Here is a 24,845-nt window from a genome sequence, read left to right on the forward strand (position 1 = left end):
ACTGCGACCTGTACACTCTCGTTGGCTGGCCCTCGCTTCATACTCGTCGCCAAACCCACTGGCTCCAGGTCATCTACAAGACCCTGCTAGGTAAAGTCCCCCCTTATCTCAGCTCGCTGGTCACCATAGCAGCACCCACCTGTAGCACGCACTCCAGCAGGTATATCTCTCTTGTCACCCCCAAAACCAATTCTTCCTTTGGCCGTCTCTCCTTCCAGTTCTCTGCTGCCAATGACTGGAACGAACTACAAAAATCTCTGAAACTGGAAACACTTATCTCCCTCACTAGCTTTAAGCACCAGCTGTCAGAGCAGCTCATAGATTACTGCACCTGTACATAGCCCATCTATAATTTAGCCCAAATAACTACCTCTTTCCCTACTGTATTTATTTATTTATTTTGCTCCTTTGCACCCCATTATTTCTATCTCTACTTTGCACATTCTTCCACTGCAAATCAACCCTTCCAGTGTTTTACTTGCTATATTGTATTTACTTCGCCACCATGGCCTTTTTTTGCCTTTACCTCCCTTATCTCACCTCACTTGCTCACATTGTATATAGACTTATTTTTCTACTGTATTATTGACTGTATGTTTGTTTTACTCCATGTGTAACTCTGTGTTGTTGTATGTGTCGAACTGCTTTGCTTTATCTTGGCCAGGTCGCAATTGTAAATGAGAACGTGTTCTCAACTTGCCTACCTGGTTAAATAAAGGTGAAATAAAAATAAATAAATAAAATAAATGACGTCAGTGAACTTCAGGTCAGAAGGTCGGAGCTCTATAAAGAGGACCAAGTTCCCGAGCTGGAATTCCGAGTTGGATGACCGTTCAAAACGATTTTGCACATTCAGAGCTCATTTTTCCCCGAGTTGCAGTTGTCTTGAACCCGGCATCAGATTGTGGCTATGGTACCTCAGGGTTGCCAGCTCAGACCCCCCCTTCCAAGGGGTTTTATTTTTATTTAGCGTATAAACTTCTCCTGTGTTTGCCCCCCATTTTATTGATAAATCCCCCATCATAGTAATATTTCCTGCATCACATCCCTCCACGATACCTCCCTCCACGATACCTCCCTCCATTTCTATCCCCACAAACCCCCCTAAAATGGTTTCATCCCTGTTTAACTTTCACACTACGGTTAGGCTAGGCAGTAGGCTTGTATTTGGTGTGATGATCTGTGAGGGGATAACATTATAATTGCTTTGTGATTTGTCAAAAATGGTAAATTACTTGTCATGTCATGTGCTCCGGTTCTTGTGTACACTGTAACAAGTACATTGAAGATTTGTAATATGCTGAAAAGTGGACAGATTAAGTTAATATTTTCAGGCAATGGGCGCAGCCATCTTTATTTGCGTCTTATAGTGAATGGCATTCTGGGATTTGGGAGTTTCACTTGTCAAACATAAACAAACATAGCTACCATCATAAAGAATTTAGCTGCTGTTAGCTTAGCTGACACCCATCTCTTTTCTAAACCATATTACATTTCTCCCTTGTGCTCACCAGAGATGTGGTAAATTGTAAACAAGTCTAGCTGTTAGGTCGCTAACTGTTTTGTTTTTTGTTAGCGCAACCTGTTATTTAGACTGGTTTATGGAATGAGTTTAGCTGTGGATATGTTCTGTGTGATATTTGGATGATGATGTTCGCATTTATCTTTTTCAATAAAAGGTGAAATTGATGAATAAAGTTGTGAAGACCTTTATTTCCCAGCAGTACAAAACATTGTTTAGATGCTTTTCAGAAAACAATGCTGTTTAGACAAGTTTGTTTCATCATATGTTCTGTTACTACTGTTCCAATCACATATTTGTGATGGTATGCTGCAGGGACCAGTCAACAATGATCACAAATATGTGATTGTACATGGCAAAGGGTTAATGGAAGCCTCTCCAACATAATCCAGGTAGAATCAGGAATTCCTCAGGGCAGCGGTCGACCCCTTACTTTTTTCAATCTTTACTAATGACATGCTTTGAGTAAAGCCAGTGTGTCTATGTATGTGGATGACTCAACACATCAGCTACTACAGCGAGTTAAATCACTGCAACTTAAAAAAGAGCTGCAGTTAGTTTCAGAATGGGTGGCAAGGAATAACTTAGTCCTAAATATTTCAAAATCTAAAGCATTGTATTTGGGACAAATAATTTGCTAAACCATAAACCTCAACTAAATAGTGTAATAAACAATGTGGAAATTGAGTAAGTAACCCTAGATTGTAAACTGTTATGGTCAAAACATGTTGATACAACAGTAGCTAAGATGGGAGAAGTCTGTCCATAATAAAGTGCTGCTCTGCCTTAACGACACTATCAACAAGGCAGTCCCTAATTTTGTCGCACTTTTCAGTCGTGTAGTCAGGTGCCACAAAGAGAGAAAATTACAATTGGCTCAGAAAAGGGCAGCACGCCTTGCCCTTATATATACATGGATAGCTAACACTAATAATATGCATGTAAACTCTCATGACTCAAAGTGGAGGAGAGATTGACTTCATCACTGCTTGTTTTTGTAAGAAGTGTTAACATGCTGAATGCACCGCGGTGTCTGTTTAAACTACTAGCAGATAGCTCGGACACCCATGCATACCCCACAAGACATGCCAGCAAGTCTCTTCACAATCTCCAAGTCAAGAACAGACTATGGGGGGGTGCACAGGACTATGGGAGGTGCACAGTACTACATAGTGCCATTGCTACATGGAACTCTATTCCCCATCAGGTAACTGATGCAAGCAGTAGAATCAGATAAAACTTTTTTTTTTAAAGATACAAATACATCTGATGGAACAGCGGGGACTGTGAAGAGACACACACACAGGCACAGATACTCATAAGGCACACACACACATGTACACATGGATGTTGTATTGTAAATATGTGATAGTGGAGTAGTGGCCTGAAGGAACACGCTAAAGGTATTGGGTAAAGTGTTAAGAAATGTAATATTTAAAATGCTATATATCTGCCTTAATGTTGCAAGACCCCAGGAGTGTGGGGATCCTTAAATAATACAAATAGACAACTACAATGAGTGCACAAAACATTAAGAACACCTTCCCCCTTTTGCCCTCAGAACAGTCAATTCGTTGGGGCATTGAGATGGACTATGTTGACTTCAATGCTTCCCACAGTTGTGTCAAGTTGGCTTGTGGACCATTATTGATACACTTGGGAAACTGTTGAGTGTGAAAAACTCAGTGTTGCAGTTAACACACTCAAATCGGTGCACCTGGCATCTACTACCATACCCCGTTCAAAGGCACTTTAATATTTTGTCTTGCTTATTCACCCTCTGAATGGCACAAATACACAATCCATGTCTCAATTGTCTCAAGGCTTAAAAATCCTTCTTTAACATGTCTCCTCCCTTTCATCTACACTGATTGAAGTGGATTTAACAGGTGACATCAATAAGGGATCATAGCTTTCACCTGGTCAGTCTATGTCATGGAAAGAGCAGGTTTTGTATATGCAGTGTATATTGGTCCAGACAATCTATATACCAAAAATTATTCTGATCATTTGATTGTATTCACATGACTTAATTCTTGAAATGTGTAAAAAACAGTAACCCCATGTGTCCAAATACTAAATATAGTACTATTCAGAAATGGCTGTACGTCACAAACAACTGAGTTGAATCATATATTAGGCATATTTGGGTTTAGAACAGGTCAAAGAACAATACTATATGCTTTTCAACATAGATATGCTGAAGTCATTTTAATTATTTTTTTAAACATTTTCTCAAAATCCCAACTTTGATTGACACTGGAAGTACGATAATCTTAACATTTCAATGTGGCCTGTCTAGACACTTTTACTAACTATGTTGACACCAAAATCCAAGCATTTACACCAAAAGTAATTTGCTCTGAGGCGCATTTTGATATTGTACAAGGATGTGAATGGGTTAATCACAAAGACATATTTAATTGGAGTGACCGTTGTTTGTACCACACAACGTGATTGATTAACTTGTCCTGAACCACAGAGGTGGAGAATTCATAGGTCAATAGTTCCTTGTTAAGGGCACATGACTGCAAAATAGGTCTTCTGTCTATACTTAAAAGGAAGATGTCTGATTATCAACAGTGGGGTCTCTGTTTCCCTAGCTGGGTAAGGCTGATCCCACACAGCCAAAGGGCAACTGACATTTCTGTAGTGTGGTAATTCAATATACCCCAAAAAATGTGCAAAGCTTTCCAACAGATGTGTCATTCCATAAACATTGAGTTTATAAAAGGTTACCGATATTAACAACACAGGATTTCATTATAACGGATGGGACTTGGATGACATAATGACACCTCACACAACATTTTCTTTCACTCATGATTTTAAGACAACGATAATGCACTGGGGTGACGGTAGGTAGAGAGGTAAGTTATGAGTACAAAAATATATATATAAAACTTAAATTGCATCTCTTATTTTTGGCATGGACCTGTAATCTAAAGCGACAAAATCAAACAATACATTGATGACGATGTGAGGATACAATACAAAAATGGAAAGTGTTTAAGGATTCATTCAAGATTCCATCTCTTGCATAGCAACTGTTTGTGCTTATTGAGAGTAGAGAAGAAGAAAAAAGCCCTGTAGTATTATACCATTAAAGGCCTCTATCTCTGACTGACTGACTGACTGTCATCTGTTATTGCAGGGGCAGGCAAGCAGCTAAATGACATTAATCTGGGGTGATCCTGAGGCTGATCGTCAGGGATTACAGGAGGGGCTGGCAGGCCATGGGTATAAAGTACAGGAGCTGCTGTCCATCCATACCAGCGCATGAATCTCATCTGCACTGGCTCTTGTTATTAAATTGCATTGGTTTAGGTTTACATGTTCTATTTTGTAGTATTTACTGATCGTTTTGTCAATGGGGTTAACAATTAGCAGATTCTGACACCAATGCATGTGCTAAAATGGCACACGATGTATATATAACCTGGGGAAGATGGATGGCGTGACACGTGGTTGTTTACTTGAAGGACCGGCGGACCTTGCGTCCCTTGAGAGGCTGAGTGGGTCTGTAGTTGTCCTGCATGCAGCAATGTGCCTCTCCGTCCCCACTGAACTTCAAGCTGCGGAATTTACCCATCTGTCAAGCGCGAGAGAGGGAAAGGGAGATACAATGGTTAGAATCAGAATGTCAACACTGCGGCCTTTGACTCATGCTAAAGTGGTTGCTGTGGCTTACTGCTCTCCAAAAACGATTTCCTATATTTAGATCATATAATCCCTAAAACAATACCAAATTAGTACCAATAGAGGTCTAACTGATCACAATGTAGAGTGAAGTTTTGAGAATAAAGAGTGGAGAATAGAACAGTATGCGCAATGACACCAGCGTGCAGCAGGGGAACCCCTCTCTGGTGGAGAGTTCACCTAAACCTCACGTGGCAAACCATGTGGGTCTCGTATTGGCCTGCAAAGCCATGTAAATTTGGCATTAGCGCAAACCCCACAATTGGAATCAAAGTAATCATCGACGTACAGCCATAAGCAAGTAAGCATAGAGTGTACATTCAGGTTACTATAAGAATGAAAATGTTTTCACTAAATTGATATTATTATGCATACCATGACAATGACCGGCTGCAGAGTCTATACAGTCTCATTTCCTAGTAAAAGTTCAAAATGTAGGTGTACAGTATCAATTGACACACTGTTCAACTTGTTCTCATTTACAGTGAAAAGTGAAATCACCAAAAACTTCTGAAAGTGCATTAATTTTCTTTGTTCTGTAGTCTCACACTCTTTAGTCATGGGTCCTAGACCATCCTACTGTATGTAGGTGAAAGGCTTTTTGCAACACAACATTGCATCAATACTCTGTCAGAACTGTAAAACTCTCTCCACCCAGGTTATTGCTGCCTTGCACTACACCTTAACTTTACCTCAGCAATGCATATGGCTGAATGTAGCCCTCCCTAAATCGACACTATCTTCATGATGACATATGTGAGACAATGCTTTTGACTGCAGATTTTTGACCTTTCAGTAAACAAGTCTCCTTGGGGACCCATTTAAATGCCAGCTGGTGAAATTGGACTTCGGGATTTGATATCCCCAAGGCTCAGCATGGAGCTTCAATAATAAATCAAATCAAAGTTTATTGGTGGCGTATACAGTTTAGCAGATTTTATAGCGGATGCAACGAAATGCTTGTGTTACTAGCTCCTAACAGTGCAGCAAAAATGTCAAACATGTACACAAATAATAATCAAAAACTAGAAATAAGAAATCCCAAAGAAATCAGAATTAATTCAGTTAACAACCCAAATAACACTATCAGTAATCCAAATACAATCTATACATATATACACCAATAACATATACTAAGCAGTAGATACTGTACATTACAATGGGTTATGTCAAGAATACAGTGTATAAATAAACAGTATAACAATGTGCAATGTACAAGTAGTAGGTATATTAGAATTAACTATCAAGAATACAGTATACAGTGCCTTTAAAGTATTCAGGCCCCTTGATTATTTTCAGAATTTGTTACTTTACAGTAAAATGGATTAAATAAATAAAAATCCTCAGCAATCTACACACAATACACCATAATTACAAAGCAAAAACAGTTTTTTTGAAATGCATGAACATTTGTTACATAAGCATCCAGACTTACATAAGCATCCAGACCCTTTTCTATGAGACTCGAAATTGAGCTCAGGTACATCCTGTTTCCATTGATCCTCCTTGAGATGTTTCTACAGGTGGATTGGTGTCCACCTGTGTTAAATTAAATTAATTGAACATGATTTGGAAAGGCACACACCTGTCTATATAAGGTTCCACAGTTGACAGTGCATGTCAGAACAAAAACCAAGCCATGAGGTTGAAGGAATCGTCCGTAGAGCTCCAAGACAGGATTGTGTCATGCCACAGATCTGGGGAAGGGTACCAAATAAATCTGCAGCATTAAATGTCCCCAATGACACAGCGGCTTCCATTCCTAAATGGAAGAAGTTTGGAACCACGAAGACTTTTCCTAGAGCTGGCCCCCCTGCCAATCGGGGGAGAAGGGCCTTGGTCAGGGAGGTGACTCTGACAGAGCTCTAGAGTTCCTCTGTGAAGATGGGAGAGCCTTCCAGAAGGACAACCATCTCTTCAGAACTCCACCAATCAGGCCTTTATGGTAGAGTGGCCAGATGGAAGCCACTTCTCAGTAAAAAAGGCACATGACAGCCCGCTTGGAGTTTGCCAAAAGGTACCTAAAGACTCTCAGACCATGAGAAACAAGATTCTCTGGTCTGATGAAACCAAGTTTGAACTCTTTGGCCTGAATGCCAAGCATCACGTCTGGAGGAAACCTGGCACCATCCCTATGGTGAAGCGTGGTGGCAACATCATGCTGTGAGGATGTTTTTCAGTGGCAGGGACTGGGAGACTAGTCAGGATCGAGGCAAAGATGTACGGAGCTCCTTGATGAAAACCTGCTCCAGAGCGCTCAGGATCTCAGACTGGGAGCGAAGGTTCACCTTCCAACAAGACAATGACCCTAAGCACACACCCAAGACAATGCAGTAGTGGCTTCAGGACAAGTCTCTGAATTTCCTTGAGTGGCCCAGTCAAAGCCTGGACTTGAACCCGATCAAACATCTCTGGAGAGACTTGAAAATAGCTGTGCAGCGACGCTCCCCATCCAACCTGACAGAGCTTGAGAGGATCTGCAGAGAAGAATGGGAGAAACTCCCCAAATACAGGTGTGCCAAGCTTGTAGCGTCATACCTAAAAACTTGCTGCTGTAATCGCTGCCAAAGGTACTTTAACAAAGTACTGCGTAAAGGGTCTTAATACTTATAAAACTGTGAAAAATCACATTTACATTTGAAATAAATTAACAACATTTCTAGACCCGTTTTTGCTTTGCCATTATGGGGTATTGTGTGTAGATTAAGGGGGGGGAACAATTTAATCCATTTTAGAAAAAGGATGTAACGTAACAAAATGTGGAAAAAGTTAAGGGGTCTGAATACTTTCCGAAGGCACTGTATGAATACACATTGTGAAAAACAGTATAAAAGAAACGGTCCACTCTTTAATGTCTAATAATTGGGGAGGTGTCTGCTGTGTACAGTAGCTATGTACTGTTGCAGATATGTTTCATCACAGGAACACAGATTGTCTTTATAAATTATCTACAGACAGACTTCGGACGTTCTAAGACCGCATGGAGCAACAAATACTTTTTTAGCCCATGATATAGGGAAAGAACATACCTTTACTACACATGCTTGGTATATTAATATGGGTGTAGGCTACTTTCATAGAAGTGGTGGGCTACTCAAATGATACTGGCAGGAGTTACTAAATAAGCACTATGGGCCACCCCGATAATGTAATCTAAAGTGAAAGTCCATTAAGTGAATGGCTAAACTTCTCTGACTATAAAAACTAGAGTACTTCTAACCTTGCGGGGGCTGTGTGGCAGGGTGTGCTACACCAGTGCTGACCTTGGTCAATGAATTGGGGCTGAACTGATGAAGTTGATTAGTGACAATGAAGGTGCTGTGTAAAATTATTGTACCTGGGTTATGCTGACACTGACTGATTCCTTCAGGACAATCCAGGTGACACTCTCCAGAAGAGGGGGAGTGGTCAAGGAGCCATTGTATGTCCAGTAGTCCAGTGAGTCAGGCAGCAGAGTTTTGGGGTCAAAGTTGGAAAACGTAGTTTGCTTACCCTACAGAAGACACAAATTGTGATTTATACATGTTTAAACAAAGACTTACTTCAAAATTCCCATCCAATTCCCACTACAGCGTAATTTCAGTAGTAGTCAGTTTTGATTTCACCTTTGATTTGATGGCCTCCAGAGCATCCAGAACCTTTTGTAGTCTGGGGTTTGCAGCACCAATCTATAGGAAACAAGAATTCACAGTCAAACAAGGGAATCAGGCTACTTTTAGAATTAAATCACAAGGAAGCATAAATAGTATATGAACTAATTCTAAACATTTAAGTTGTATTAGATCTGTACCTTCAGAAACACTCCAACTACAGCAAGACCATCGGGATGGCTAGCAGCTTCACCAAAGCTGAGGTACTTGGTGTTCCAGTGCACCAGATGGAGCTTTACAAACAGAAAGAAGATGTCAGGTTTAGCTCAGGTAGCCAATCAAAATACTGATCTGAAGCCATACAGCTTGTCCTGTTGTAAAATCTAGGTCTTGAACTGCCTACCTCGCATGGGAACTTGATTCCATTAACGGTGTGCTCAGAGCCCCTGTAATCACTGGCTCCCCAGTGGAAGTGGAACTGCTTCAGCCTGTATGTGCCGGTGATGGGGCCTCCGGTCAGTGCTGCGAGCAGGAACGCATGGACACACACAAACATACACGCACACAGTTTTAATGTTGCTCTTCAAAATATCCAAAGTGTCCAAATGCAGGCAAATGACAGATGATTACTAGTCATCTACTACAGTTACAGGCTGTTGCATTTGAATTGATTTAAGGCAGGTATTCCTCAGGGGTACGCCATAATAAAAATGTGATTCACATTTTTTTTATTCACATTTTTAAAAAACAGTCAATTTATATTTTCCAACGGGGCTATACATTTGGGTGAGTTTTTTTCCCCCTCGCCTGAGTAGCCTCGTTTCACTGCCAAAAATAAACTTAAACCATCTAGTGTTCAGCGAAATAACACAATGTCAAATACAGGTAACCTAGTCAAATAATTAACATCCGATCACATTAACCGTTACTCCCTCGCGGGAATTCCACTAACGGTCCGCATGTAGCCATTTGCTCGAAAATGGATAAATGGTAAAAAAAATAAAAAATTATGCCCACGTCCATAGAGACACATACCAGCTCTACTGGTAGTACTGCTACTACCAGCAGTACTACACCTGCCGACGACCCAAGTTGTTCTGCTTCCACGAGCACATCCAATGCTAGCATCAGGAATTCTACATTTGTTTTTAGCCCAGCTAGCATGGCCACTGACAGTTGTGAATCTGATGCAGCCGAAGAGCTACTGTCCCCTTACCCGGGAAAGCACCGAACAACAGACAGGGACGTTGGACCATCGAAGAGGCGCTAATATGATGAGAACTACATTGATTTGGGGTTCACTTATATTGGGAGTAGTGCTTTTCCTCAGCCACAGTGTGTTATATGTGCAAAAGTACTATCTCCCTAACAACTCAAAAGGAACACGTTGGGAAGCAATACCGCAATATGCTTACTTCATAGATGATTATCCTGATCGTAAAATACACTACTATAAAATAAACGATAAGGTTGGGTAGGAAACGTTCATTTTGAACAATCTAGTCTGCAGACAGGTGTGCTTGCTTCCCGGCACCATGTCAATAGACAACAACCCGACAACTAGCGTCTTTTCAAACACCTGCCTGCTCTCAAGTCACCTATCAATATTATCTACTGTACAGCAGCCTATATGCACAATGGACAAAGACGGCGCATCCAGAAGTTAATTCACCACCGTGTTTGATATTTGTTTGACACACAGCCACTGAGTTAATATGTAACCAGTTTGCAGCAACCCTCATTCTCTTGTTGCCCCTTACCTTACTGAATCCCCACCTCAGAACCCATCAGAATGTAACTTGTATAGAAAATGAAGGTCATATTTTGTGAAGTGAGAAACGGAGATAATCATGTAATGTATATAATTACATATGGATTCTAAGGCTTACTTGAACTGTCAGTATCATCCACAAAGCCCACTTGGAAGGAATGGCCATTGTTCAGAATGTCTGTGGAGTTAGATGGGTCATAGTTCAGTTTGAGAGGCTCCAGGGCAGAATCGTAGGATGCTTGGCCACAAATAATATTAATAGGAGACTGCCTGGGCCCATTAGCAATGGGGAAGTGCTTACACCACTTGGCAGGTCCTATGGTAGAAAAAACAGGACAAAGACAAAACAGAGGAAATATCATTCACTCTATTCTAAACATTCCAATTGTGTTCTCACAGATACATTCATAAACGTATCATAACCTAACAATATTGGGCTAATTATTTATTTACAGTAACACACCAGAATATATTAACACGTATTTACTGCAGTTATTTATTTATTTTCAGATAAGAAATGCATAGAGCTACTCTTTCATGCAACTGTTGCAATTAAGTTTCAACTAGTAGTTTGCAAAAGCTCAAAAAGTGCAGTCAGCGTCAGATGATACTGAATGCCTCACCGTCAGATGGTCCGTAACCCCAGCAATGAGACATGATTATTGACGTCTGCTCCTACGCAAATATAATCCCTTTCAAATGGTTAGACCTCGATGCAAGGATCCAATTTGTGATACCCTTGAACAACAGGTGTCAGGGTTTAGGCTATATAGACTTCCCCTTGTATCAGTTGTCCTGTACCTCAAGTGGGTGGATTTAGCCTCGTTATCTTTTGGCGTCATCAAAGCAGGTGTTCAAGCAGAATCAATACATGAACCGCATCACACCACGTTCCTTTGGTCCCATTCACTGTGGAGCGCGTTGCTCTATCAGTCGACCTTGTCTCAGATGGTGAGAAAGAAGGAGAACCTGTTGAGTGAGTGCATTCCAGACAATGTTGTCTTGCCAAAAGCTTTGCTGTTAGTAAATTACACACACATTTAACGTGTAGTTCCTTCAGCATGGTGTCCTCTGAGAGGGTTTTATAGTGCTATCCTGAAAATAGATGTTTCTTCTGTTAGCGAGGCATGCCAGTTTCACTGACCTTGAGCTCTTCTACGTAGTCTCAGCCACTAGTAGAAGACTTAGCCTGTCGCATGTGAGATGTGAAAAGAGCAGAATCGATCAGACGGAAAACAAGTCTGCAAATCAAACTGCAATGCATTTTATATTTTATATGAACTGCCGATGTCCCTTTGAAGTCGGCGTCCTGTCAGCGTAAAAACCTAATATTATACGCGCAATAGACTCTTCCTCTCCAGCGCTTAAAGGGACAAATACAATAGGACGTCAGTCACCAGTAGTAGGCCTACAGGTAATTAGACTTGGCACAATATTTGGCCAGATGTGCATAAATAATTTGGCAAAACTTGTTTTTATGCGCCTACCAGTTTATTAGTCACTTTATAACATAGGTTAAAAAAATGTCATTTGGAGTGAGTTGACTGATATGAAACAAGTGCAAATGAATTATACATTCCATTTTGTTGATAATGTGACGCATAGTTTTTGGTAATTCAAAATATTCCTTTTAAAATGCTTTTTTCAGGATTTGTGTATTTTAATCATTAAAAGGACATTTTGCTTTATGCCAAGTCCAAGAAAATGTCATATGCATTTGCTTCCATCTACTGGTACAATGACGTATCACAGACATTGGCTGTCGCATATGTCTACTCTCTTCTTAGCAATGACTACAACATGTGGCAATTGCTGGGTATCGCTTCTTGACATAATTCCTACCAAACTTTAACAAGGTGACGCAGGTGAGTTAAATAATAATGAATAGGCTATATGCGATACAGTTTGGGATCTAACCAGTGTGCAGTAAGCATATAGGTTGGAGATGTACATTTATTTTCATGAGTTTTCTATACCAGAAAAATTCTAAACCGACAATGCGAAACGTTGATTAGAAATAAATCATTTCACTCATTTTTATAATATCCCATTCTCTTGTGGTGAATGTAAATTAGCATATTTATCATATGACACAATCACACACATGTGCCAGTTCTTTATTTAGAAACACATTGATGTGTTTTATGTAAGCCCTGATTGGATCCCCATATTTGACAGTTGCTTCTCAACATGTACTGTAGCTAGTCTTTTATATCGTTTTTGTCACTGACACACATACTCAATGCCAACACATCCCTTTGTGCATTTTGACTTGCAAAGGCTGGATGAGATGATCCATAATTAACACAGTACAGAATATCTTGGAAGTAGGAAGTATAATATCTGCTTTAAGATTATATCATTTAAATTATGCTTCAGCATCCTTTGAACTATTTATTTTTTTGCCACAATTTTTTTCACTGCAAAATGCACATACACACACTTGTTAGGGTGCGGCATAGTTTGTGTCAGCAATTATAGATATTTTAATTGTACAATATCAGTATGATATATATATATTGTCAAGTCATATTAGGGCAAATCATACTGTGACTCATCTTATTTAGACACATCTTGTTAGATACACAAAGAAACAAAAAGGCATGCTTGATGCCCAACCTTCCATCCAAAGAATGCCAGAAATAGTCAAAAGTTGTGTAGAAACATTTACATAAAAGAGAGGCTCTCCTCTGTAGTTAGTTGTACTTGTATTGATATGACCACACACGTCAGCCCTCCAGTTGAGTAAGTGGCCTAAAGATGATCAGTACTATTACGAGACCTTAGGACTATAAGGTTCTATCTGCATTTCTGTCCAAACAGAGTTATTGACAGCCTTCTGTTCAATGTTCTCTACCTATATAGTACTCTAAATACCTCAGTTCATGTTGAGGTCAAAAGAATACAATTTAAAAAATTGCTCACCATTCAAACCAATGAGGGTTCGGAACTTTGAAGCCAATTATCTCAATCGTCTTTTTGCACATAGAACCTTATAGTCCCAAGCTCTCGCAAAGTCTCAGTGAAAAGGATTCATTAAGCCCACAGAAAGAAGGGCTTGATTTGTCATTTCTACCTATAAACTATTAGCAAGGGACCAAATGACAATGACTAATTGGGTCTATAGTGGGAGAGAGGATGGGGTAGTGTCATGTAGGATTCAGAGTACTAAAATTAGATTTACAGATGATTGGGGACCTTTCAACAAAGATCTCACTACTCAGGAGCCCATTGATGGTGTAGACAACATTGTTAGGGTAGAATATAAATAAATTGGCATCTGGTACAGAGAGTAAACCTAAAACATCTGCAAGGAATTATTTAATAGTGAGTGTTTATTGTATTTCTTGTAAAAAAATGCAGCCATCTGAGATCTTACTTAGACTAAATGAGGCTTTTTACAATTGAAGCAAATCAAACATATTTATCGTGATTTTATCCATTCAGCTTTTTTTTCTTACCAAAATACATCTCATCCTACGAACAAAATCAATACGGAGGAATCTCAGCTCTGAAAGGGTGTGATTTAGCCTCTTTTCATGGCACAGATGTGTGTTTTTGTCCCCAGTTCAGATGGAATAGTAAGCCTGAGTATGGGAACAAATGGCACTAACGCAAGGATCTTCTGACGTGATCTCATTTGGCCCATTCATTTCTCTACGATATTTGATTCCTACGCCGATTTCTCTGACCGACAGGAAATGGCATCAGCAGTCTGACAAGACAGAACAGTTTGACCTTTACAGACAACGAAGTGGAATGCTTTTCCTCACATTTTTATGTTTCTATACACTTATAAAATAAATACATCCATGTCATTGTTTTTGATCAGGAAATTTTTAGATCTAGAGTATACTATAGCCTAAATGGTCAGTTCATACAAAATGAATGCCAATCTCTCCAAAAAGCAAGATTTAATTTCACTATCTTCAGTCCCAAACTTAAAAACTTTGTTATATCATCTTCACTAACTAATTTGTTGTCGTTTCTCACAGTTTTGATTTATCAGCAGAATTCAGTGGCGGACTAAATTGCAGTTGTCATGGGTTTTCTTCATGTCCCCCTCTGTTTATAGTGACAGCATGATAGCTAATGAGCCACAGTTGTGGACAAGCCCACTCTGTTTTCAAAGCAGATGCCAGTCCCCATTTGATCTCCACTGAATAACCTGCCATCTCCTCTCTGCATGCACAGTCCCTATTACCTCACAGGATGGGAGAATCTCTTATTGTCTAGTGCTTTGATAGGTCAGCATGTTGAGCTGTGTGAGTGTATAGTTACAGTATGTGATGTTTCTTTATAAAAATGTCAATGTGTGAGAGACACTGTGTACAAAACAGCTCTTTCGATGACAGACTGACCAGGTGAATCCAGGTGAAAGCTAGGATCCCTTATGGATGCCACCTGTTAAATCCACCTCAATCATTGTAGAAGAAGCAGAGGAGACAGGTTAAAGAAGGATTTTTAAGCTTTAAGACAATTGAGACATGGAGTGTTATGTGTGCCATTCAGATGGTGAATGGACAAGAAAAAATAGTGCTTTTGAACAGGTTATGGTAGCAGGTGCCAGGCGCACCGGTTTGAGTGTGTCAAGAATTGCAAACCTGCTGTTTTTTTCCCCGTTAAACAGTTTCCTGTGTGTATCAAGAATGGTCCACCAACCAAAGGACATCCACTTGACACAACTATGGGAAGCATTTGAGTCAACATCGGCCAGCATCCCTGTGGAATGCTTTCGACACCTTGTAGAGTCCATTCCCCGACGAATTGAGGCTGTACTGAAGGCAAAAGGTGGTGCGGCTCAATATTAAGGTGTTCTTAATGTTTTGTACACTCAGTGTATGAAACCGGTAAAGCTATAGCACACATTGGACATAAACAGTAAAGATTGTTTGTATGATACTATTATGGTAAGTAGTTCACTACTATCAAAACTGTAGAATTTTAGGCAGGGGGCTGGAGGACACTGAGTTTTGTAGTCCTGAAAGTAATCCCTCAGCATTTCACTTTAACATGTAAAGCATTGCTTTCAATCATGCAATCATTGCCACATTAGTTACTAACACAGCTACACTGTGTGTGAGATAATAATTAGAAAATTGGGCACACTAAATGTTGTATTTTATTTTCTAAGGGCCCCTAACACACAATACACTGCCCCTCTCTTTACACATTGCTGAGATAAAAACAAACTTACATGGATCAGTATTACTGGCAATGGATGGGAACAATCTGCTGTTGCTTTTTAGGGATTATATTGGACACAACTCTAGGAAATGCTGTATAATTGGGCTATTAATAGCCCACAGTCAATTTCCTTTGTTAGGTCTGTAATGTAGTGTACGTTATGCCATAATCCAGTCCGTCTTTTCATAGTGTGTGATTCCAGTTCCATGTTTTAAAGTAGCCAGCGGGTAGGAGGGATATGTCATGTGAACTATGTAATGCCAGCATACTTCTGAGTAAAGTTCAACTAAAGTATATGAACGCCCCGACCTCAGTTCTTATCAACATAAGTCATCTAAATAACTGGATGTTACAAGGTCTAGATGTATGTTTACATAAATCTGTTCGGCACAGGTATTCATATCTCTGACAAATATATATATATTTTTTAAACCATTTTTAAAATCACCAAAAATATAATACACTGAGTGTATAAAACATTAGGAACATCTGAAGAGGTGGATATAGGTTAGAGAAGGATTTTCAAGCCTTGATGGATTGCCTATGTGTGCCGTTCAGAGGGTGAATGGGTAAGACAAAGGATTTAAGTGCCTTTGAACGGGATATGGTAATAGGTGCCAGGCACGCCGGATTGTGTCAAGAACTGCAACGCTGCAGGGTTTTTCATGCTCAACAGTTTCCCGTGTGTATCAAGAATGGTCCACCACCCAAAGGACATCCAGCCAACTTGAAACAAATGTGGGAAGCAATTAAGTCAACATGGGCTAGCGTCCCTGTGGGTAGCTTTCGACACCTTATAGTCCATGCCCCGACGGTTTGAGGCTGTTTTGAGGGCAAAAGGGGTTGCAACTCAATATTAGGAAGGTGTTCTTAATGTGTTGTACACTCAGTGTATATGTTTTGTTGAAAATATGATAGAGCAATTCATTGTTGTGAAGTCAGTTCTATGTTTGGTGGCAATTGTCTCTTATGTGCTGAAGGAAAACATTTTTATAAATAATTCATAATTATACTCTATATTACCTACGCAATTGTCTCCATCGCAACAGCTTAGCAGCCAAAAACAATTAATTGTCCCTAGTCCATCCGCCATGCCGGGTCTTAGTGGCATCTTGATTTCTGCTGTGTGGGTTTTCCTCCTCTATGCGTTGCATCAACAGAGCGAGCTGTCAGGTGCATGGAGCAGAGGCTCGTGTGGTTTGATACCTATACTGTCCACCACCAGTCGCTTCTATTATTTCTCATAAACGGTTGTTTCATTTAGGATTTATCGAATATCGTTCCACTCATGAATTTTGACTTGAGAATACACTGAAGGTAAGCTCTCAATATTTTTCCGATATGTTGCATGTTTTTCTCCATACAAATAGCATGGTGAGGAATGGACCACATTAGCCTACTATCTACCTTCTTTGACAACTGTTTGTTGGAGGAAAGGCATTATTTTAAAATAGGCTACATTGTAATCACCAACACGATGGTTGTATCACACACACTTATCACGCAATGAAATTCCACAATTGTAGCGCCGATACAGCAGCCCACATCCGTTGCACACAGCAGCGCAACATATGAAGCATGATGAAGACAGCAGGAGCCAAGCCTGCTGCTCCTACACATGCCGTGAATAGTCTGTGCGCTGTTTGAGTTAAAGCTATTGATGAATGCATGCACATTTTCTGACAGTATTCTGTTATTTTCTCGTCTTGGAATGCAGTGCATGCTGTGTCTATAGCTCGTGAATCATTTAACTGTTCAATAAGTGTTTGGAAACAAGTTTTTGCTATTTGCATAGTTGAACATGAGTGTTTTGATCAAATGACACTTTCTTCCTATTAGTATATCAAATAGCCTACTAATCAGGGGACAAATTGTAGTATTTCATAGATGTATACTGTTGCTCTAAAGTATTGCTTCAAGTCATGGACAGAGATGGGCGTTATCATTCTCACAGAGAGAAGACTAGAGAGAAGACATCAGTGTTGCAGATGTATCTATGTAACTAAGCAGGTATTGCCAGGGTTTCCCCTCCTAAATATTATTAATACCTACATCAGATAGCACTTTTTTTAGGGTCTTCCTCTGACATTGAGGTCCTCGATGGCAGGAAGCTCGGCCCCAGTGATGTACTGGGCTGTACACACTGCCCTCTGTAGCGTCTTCCTGTCGGATGCCAAGTAGTTGATCATACCAAGCGGTGATGCAGCCAGTCAAGATGCTCTCAAGGGTAGAGCTGTATAACTTTTTGAGGATCTGTGGGCCCATGCCGAATATTTTCAGCCTCCTGAAGGGGGAAGAGCTGTTGTCGTGCTCTCTTCACGACTGCGTTTGTGTGTGTGGACCATGATAATTCCTTAGTGATGTGGACAATGAGGAACTTGAAGCTCTGGATCTGCTCCACTACAGCCCTGTCGATGTGGATGGGGGTGTGCTCAGCCCTCTGTTTCCTGTAGTCCACGATCATCTCCTTTGTCTTGCTGACATTGAGGGAGAGGTTGTTGTCCTGGCACCATACTGCCAGGTCTCTGACCTCCTCCCTGTAGGCTGTCTCATTGTCGTCGGTGATCCAGCCTACAGCCTCTTTGGCTTCCTGCCATCCAGAACCTATATACAAGGCGTTGTCAGAGGAAGGCCCCAAAAATGTTCATAGTCTCCAGTCACCCAAGTCATAGACTTTTCTCTCTGCTACCGCATGGCAGCAGTACCGGAGCGCCAAGTCTAGGTCCAAAAGGCTCGTATTTCTGTTCAAAATGTTGTATCAATACTGCCCAAATGTGCCTAATTTGTTTATTAATACATTTTCATGTTCAAAATTGTGCACTCTCCTCAAACAATAGCATGGTATTCTTTCACTGTAATAGCTACTGTAAATTGGACGGTGGAGCTAGATTAACAAGAATTTAAGCTTTCTGACAATATTAGATATGTCTATGTCCTGGGAAATGTTCTTGTTACTTTCAACGTCATGAGGGATCTGTGTCCCGTCCACCGGACGGTTGAGCTAACGTAAGCTAATGCGATTAGCATGAGGTTGTAAGTAACAAGAACATTTCCCAGGACACCATAGCAGCACCCACCCGTAGCACGCGCTCCAGCAGGTATATTTCACTGGTCATCCCCAAAGCAAACTCCTTCTTTCGCTGCCTTTCCTTCCAGTTCTCTGCTGCCAATGACTGGAACGAATTGCAAAAATCACTGAAGCTGGAGAGACATATCTCCCTCACTAGCTTTAAGCACCAGCTGTCAGAGCAGCTTACCGATCATTGCACCCGTACACAGCCCATCTGTAAATAGCCCACCCAACTACCTCATCCCCATATTGTTATTTATTTTTTTGCTCCTTTGCACCCCAGTATCTCTACTTGCACATCTATCACGCCAGTGTTTATTGCTAAATTGTAACTTTTTCGCAATTATGGCCTATTTATTGCCTTACCTCCCTAATCTTACTACATTTGCACAAACTGTATATAGATTTTTCTATTGTGTTATTGACTGTTTGTTTATCCCATGTGTAACTCTGTGTTGTTTGTGTCGCACTGCTTTGCTTTATCTTGGCCAGGTCGCAGTTGTAAATGAGAACTTGTTCTCAACTGGCCTATAAAATAAAATAAAAACATTGGCTACGGAGAGTGTGATCACTAGGCTGGACCTTTAAACAGGTATTGATCATACCAGGGAGGTGTTCAGTCCCAGGGCCATGAGCTTAATGACCAGCTTGGAAGGGACTATGGTGTTGAAAGTTGAGCTGTAGTCATTTAATAGCATTCTCATATAGGTATTCATGTTGTCAAGATGTGATTGGGCAGTATGCAGTGCTGTGGCAATTGTCCGTGGATCTGTTGGGGTGCAATGCAAATTGAAGTGGGTCCAGGGTGTCGGGTAACCAGGGTGTCAGGTAAGGTGGAGCTGATTTGGTCCTTGACCAGCCTCTCAAGTCACTTCATGATGACAGAAGTGAGTGCTACAGGGCGATAGCTGTTTAGGCAAGTTTCCTTTGTTTGGTTGGGTACAAGGACAAAGATGGACAACTTGAAACATGTGGAGATTACAGAATGAGATAGGGACAGGTTGAATATGTTTATAAATACTCCAGCCATACCATCTGGGCCGGCTGCTTTGAAAGTATTCTCAGACTTAAGTCTTACTCACGTCGGCCACAGAGAAAGAGAGCACACTGCAGCGTGGATTCTCATAGGAGGATCAATGTTTTCCTTGGAGCAAGCGTAAAAAGGATTTAGCTCGTCTGGGACTGAGGTATCGGTGTTCGCCACATATCTGGGTTTCCCTTTATACAGTAGTCCTTGCAACATGTCTTGCATCATTGAATTGCGATTCCATTTTGTCCCTGTACTGTGTTTTTGCGTCTGATTGATTTTGTTGCCATTTACCCACGGGTTGTGGTTGGGATATGTACGATATGATACAGTTGAAGTCGGAAGTTTACATACACTTAGGTTGGAGTCATTAAAACTCGTTTTTCAACCACTCCACAATTTTCTTGTTAACAAACTATAGTTTTGGCAAGTCGGTTAGGACAACTACTTTGTGCATGACGCAAGTAATTTTTACAACAATTGTTTACAGACAGATCATTTCACTTATAATTCACTGTATCACAATTCTAGTGGGTCAGAAGTTTACATACACTAAGTTGACTGTACCTTTAAACAGCTTGGAAAATTCCAGAAAATTATGTCATTAGAAGCTTCTGATAGGCTAATTGACATAATTTGAGTCAATTGGAGGTGTACCTTTGGATGTATTTCAAGGCCTACCTTCAAACTCAGTGCGTCCTTGCTTGACATCATGGGAAAATCAAAAGAAATCAGCCAAGACCTCAGAAAAAAAATTGTAGACCTCCACAAGTCTGGTTCATCCTTGGGAGCAATTTCCAAATGCATGAAAGTACCACGTTCATCTGTACAAACAATAGTACGCAAGTATAAACACCATGGGACCACGCAGCCGTCATACCACTTAGGAAGGAGACGCGTTCTGTCTCCTAGAGATGAACATACTTTGGTGCGAAAAGTGCAAATCAATCCCAGAACAATGGCAGAACAATGGCAAAGGACCTTGTGAAGATGCTGGAGGAAACAGGTACAAAAGTATCTATGTCCACAGTAAAACGAGTCCTATAAATCGACATAACCTGAAAGGCTGCTCAGCAAGGAAGAAGCCACTTCTCTGAAACCGCCACAAAAAAAGCCAGATCGTACTTTTTGGAGAAATGTCCTCTGGTCTGATGAAACAAAAATAGAACCGTTTGGCCATGATGACCATCCTTATGTTTGGAGGAAAAAGGGGGATGCTTGCAAGCCGAAGAACACCATCCCAACCGTGACGCACGGGGGTGGCAGCATCATGTTGTGCGGGTGCTTTTGCTGCAGGAGGGACTGGTGCGCTTCACAAAATAGATGGCATCATGAGGCAGGAAAAGTATGTGGCTATATTGAAGCAACATCTCAAGACATCAGTCAGGAAGTTAAAGCTTGGTTGCAAATGGGTCTTCCAAATTGACAATGACCCCAAGGTATTGGAGTGGCAATTACAAAGCCCTGACCTCAATCCTATAGAAAATGTGTGGTCAGAACTGAAAAAGCTTGTGCGAGACAAGGGGGACTACAAACCTGACTCGGTTACACCAGCTCTGTCAGGAGGAATGGGACAAAATTCACCCAACTTATTGTGGGAAGCTTAAAGGCAATGCTACCAAATACTAATTGAGTGTATGTAAACTTCTGACCCACTGGGAATGTGATGAAAGAAATGAAAGCTGAAATTAATCTTCTCAACTGTTATTCTGACATTTCACATTCTTAAAAGAAAGTGGTGATCCTAACTGACCTAAGACAGGGAGTTTTTACTATGATTAAATGTCAGGAATTGTTAAACTGAGTTTAAATGTATTTGGCTAAGGTGTATGTAAATTTCCGATTTCAACTGTATGTACAATAAACTCAGCAAAAAAAGAAACGTCTTCACTGTCAACTGTGTTTATTTTCAAACTTAACATGTGTAAATATTTGTGTGACCATTAACAAGATTCAACAACTGAGACATAAACTGATCAAGTTCCACAGACATGTGACTAACAGAAATGGAATAATGTGTCCCTGAACAAAGGGGGGTCAAAATCAAAAGCAACTGTCAGTATCGGGTGTGGCCACCAGCTGCATTAAGTACAGAAGTGCATCTCCTCCTCATGGACTGCACCAGATTTGCCAGTTCTTGCTGTGAGATGTTACTCCACTCTTCCACCAAGGCACCTGCATGTTCCCAGACATTTCTGGGGGGAATGGCCCTAGACCTCACCCTCACTCACAGGTCCCAGATGTGCTCAATGGGATTGAGATCCGGGCTCTTCGCTGGCCATGGCAGAACACTGACATTCCTGTCTTGCAGTAAATCACGCACAGAACGAGCACTATGGCTGGTGGCATTGTCATGCTGGAGGGTCATGTCAGGATGAGCCTGCAGGAAGAGTACCACATGAGGGAGGAGGATGTCTTCCCTGTAACGCACAGAATTGAGATTGCCTGCAACAACAACAAGCTCAGTCCGATAATGCTGTGACACATCGCCCCAGACCAGACCTCCACCTCCAAATCGATCCCGCTACAGAGTACAGGCCTCGGTGTAACGCTCATTCCTTTGATGATAAACGCAAATCCGACCATCACCCCTGGTGAGACAAAACCGCGACTCGTCAGTGAAGAGCACTTTTTGCCAGTCCTGTCTGGTCCAGCGATGGTGGGTTTGTGCCCATAGGTGACGTTGTTGCCGGTGATATCTGGTGAGGACCTGCCTTAGTCCAACCTTTCTCAGCCTGTTGTGAGGGCTTGTAGGCCTATTGTGGACAGTCTGAGCACTGATGGCGGGATTGTGCGTTCCTGGTGTAACTCGGGCAGTTGTTGTTGCCATCCTGTACCTGTCCCGCGGGTGTGATGTTCGGATGTACCGATCCTGTGCAGGTGTTACACGTGGTCTGCCACTGCGAGGACGATCAGCTGTCTGTCCTGTCTCCCTGTAGCGCTGTCTTAGGCGTCTCACAGTACGGACATTGCAATTTATTGCCCTGGCCACATCTGCAGTCCTCATGCCTCCTTGCAGCATGCCTAAGGCACGTTCACGCAGATGAGCAGGGACCCTGGGCATCTTTCTTTTGGTGTTTTTCAGAGTCAGTAGAAAGGCCTCTTTAGTGTCCTAATTTTTCATAACTGTGACCTTAATTGCCTACCATCTGTAAGCTGTTACTGTTAGTGTCTTAACCGTTCCACAGGTGCATGTTCATTGAACAAGCATGAGAAACTGTGTTTAAACCCTTTACAATGAAGATCTGTGAAGTTATTTGGATTTTTATGAATTATATTTGAAAGACCGGGTCCTGAAAAGGGGACGGTTCTATTTTTGCTGAGTTTGTGGGATATGCACGATGTTTGAGAGACCCAGTGTGATTGTAAAGTATTGTTCTGTGGAAAGACAATAACAAGAAGAATTACATTTGATTAAAGGTCAAAATTGGTCCAGAGACAGAGCAGGGAGTAATTGAGTAAAGAGTTGATAAAAAAATAATCTCAATGTAATATACAGGACATTTTGACTTAACTGGCATCTGTCAGGCTCTGCCATTTTCTAAGAAAGAGCTCTGCTCTCCATGAACGTATCGGGCTATGCTACTATCATCCTCGGCCACTTTTTACATTTCACTGGATTAGTATTCCTTTTTAAAGCTGCAATATAACTTTTTGGGGCAACCGATCAAATTCCCCATAGAAATGTGAGTTATAGATCAGTCTTTCTCATTGAACGCAAGTCTAAAATATGTTCTAGTGTGCTATTTCTATGCCGTTCTTATGTTTGGTTTTTGCATCTTAAATTTTTTTTTTTTAAATGTTATCCCCTTTTCTCCCCAATTTCCGTGGTATCCAATCGCTAGTAATTACTATCTTGTCTCATCGCTACAACTCCCGTACGGGCTTGGGAGAGACGAAGGTCGAAAGCCACGCGTCCTCCGAAGCACAACCCAACCAAGCCGCACTGCTTCTTAACACAGCGCGCCTCCAACCCGGAAGCCAGCCGCACCAATGTGTCGGAGGAAACACCGTGCACCTGGCCCCCTTGGTTAGCACGCACTGCGCCCGGCCCGCCACAGGAGTCGCTGGAGCGCGATGAGACAAGGATATCCCTACCGGCCAAACCCTCCCTAACCCGGACGACGCTAGCCCAATTGTGCGTTGCCCCACGGACCTCCCGGTCGCGGCCGGCTGCGACAGAACCTGGGCGCGAACCCAGAGACTCTGGGGTTTTTGCATCTTTCACTTTCATTTTTTGACACCAGCTTCAAACAGCTGGTGATTGAAAATATATTTCACAAAGGTTTAGATGGTACAATATTTCTCTACACTTCACAATCTGAAATTACTTCTTTAATTACTTATTATTTATCAGCAAGAGTCCTAAACACACTGTCACGCCCTGACCTTAGAGATCCTTTTTATTCTCTATTTTGGTTTAGGTCAGGGTGTGACTAGGTGTCACGTTCGTCGTCCTCCTGATCTGAGGAGGAGTAGTAAGAAGGATCGGAGGACCAATGCGCAGCGTGATATGAATACATTGTTACATTTATTAACGAAGAACACTGAATAAACTTACAAAACAATAAACGGACAAACGAACAAAAACGCAACAGTCCCGTATGGTGACATACACAAAGACACAGAAACAATCACCCACAACCCACAATACAAAACAGGCTACCTAAATATGGTTCCCAATCAGAGACAACGACTAACACCTGCCGCTGATTGAGAACCATATCAGGCCAAACACATAGAAAGACAAACTAGACATACAACATAGAATGCCCACTCCGATCACACCCTGACCAAACAAAACATAGAAACATACAAAGCAAACTATGGTCAGGGCGTGACACTAGGTTGGGTACTCTAGATTTTGCATTTCTATGTTAGCCTGGTATGGTTCTCAATCAGAGGCAGCTGTCTATCATTGTCTCTGATTGGGGATGATATTTAGGCAGCCTTTTCCCACCTGTTTGTGGAATCTTGTT

At 41.3% G+C, this 24,845-nt stretch overlaps 2 protein-coding genes across 8 annotated transcripts in view; one reads left to right on the top strand and one right to left on the bottom strand.

Annotated features, from left to right (window-relative positions):
* Positions 1–1,693: 1,693 nt before the first annotated feature.
* Positions 1,694–11,412, bottom strand: LOC139559642 (carbonic anhydrase-like). Of its 3 annotated transcripts, XM_071375812.1 has the most exons (8): positions 11,206–11,403; positions 10,884–10,898; positions 10,701–10,760; positions 9,215–9,333; positions 9,012–9,104; positions 8,827–8,889; positions 8,559–8,714; positions 1,694–5,114 (listed from the first exon to the last, which is right to left on the bottom strand). In XM_071375812.1, the coding sequence occupies exons 1-8, from the start codon at positions 11,237–11,239 to the stop codon at positions 4,995–4,997; spliced, it is 660 nt and encodes a 219-aa protein (XP_071231913.1). In that variant the 5' UTR covers positions 11,240–11,403; the 3' UTR covers positions 1,694–4,994. The 3 variants fall into 3 exon arrangements, with proteins under 3 accessions (XP_071231913.1, XP_071231912.1, XP_071231914.1); XM_071375811.1 differs by having other exon boundaries at positions 10,701–10,898; positions 11,206–11,412; XM_071375813.1 differs by lacking the exon at positions 10,884–10,898.
* Positions 11,413–11,427: 15 nt separating this feature from the next.
* The window catches only part of LOC139559640 (disks large-associated protein 1-like), a 128,231-nt gene continuing 114,813 nt past the window's right edge, over positions 11,428–24,845 (top strand). For 4 of the 5 annotated variants that reach the window (XM_071375806.1, XM_071375809.1, XM_071375808.1 and 1 more), the window contains exon 1: positions 16,929–17,086. The gene's annotated coding sequence lies outside the window, so the exon portion shown is untranslated. Of the gene's footprint in view, positions 11,559–16,928; positions 17,087–24,845 lie in introns of those variants that run through there. The other variant, XM_071375807.1, reaches the window with a different exon arrangement.

The sequence above is a fragment of the Salvelinus alpinus genome, chromosome 30 (genome assembly GCF_045679555.1).
Source record: "Salvelinus alpinus chromosome 30, SLU_Salpinus.1, whole genome shotgun sequence".
NCBI classification, from domain to species: domain Eukaryota; kingdom Metazoa; phylum Chordata; class Actinopteri; order Salmoniformes; family Salmonidae; genus Salvelinus; species Salvelinus alpinus.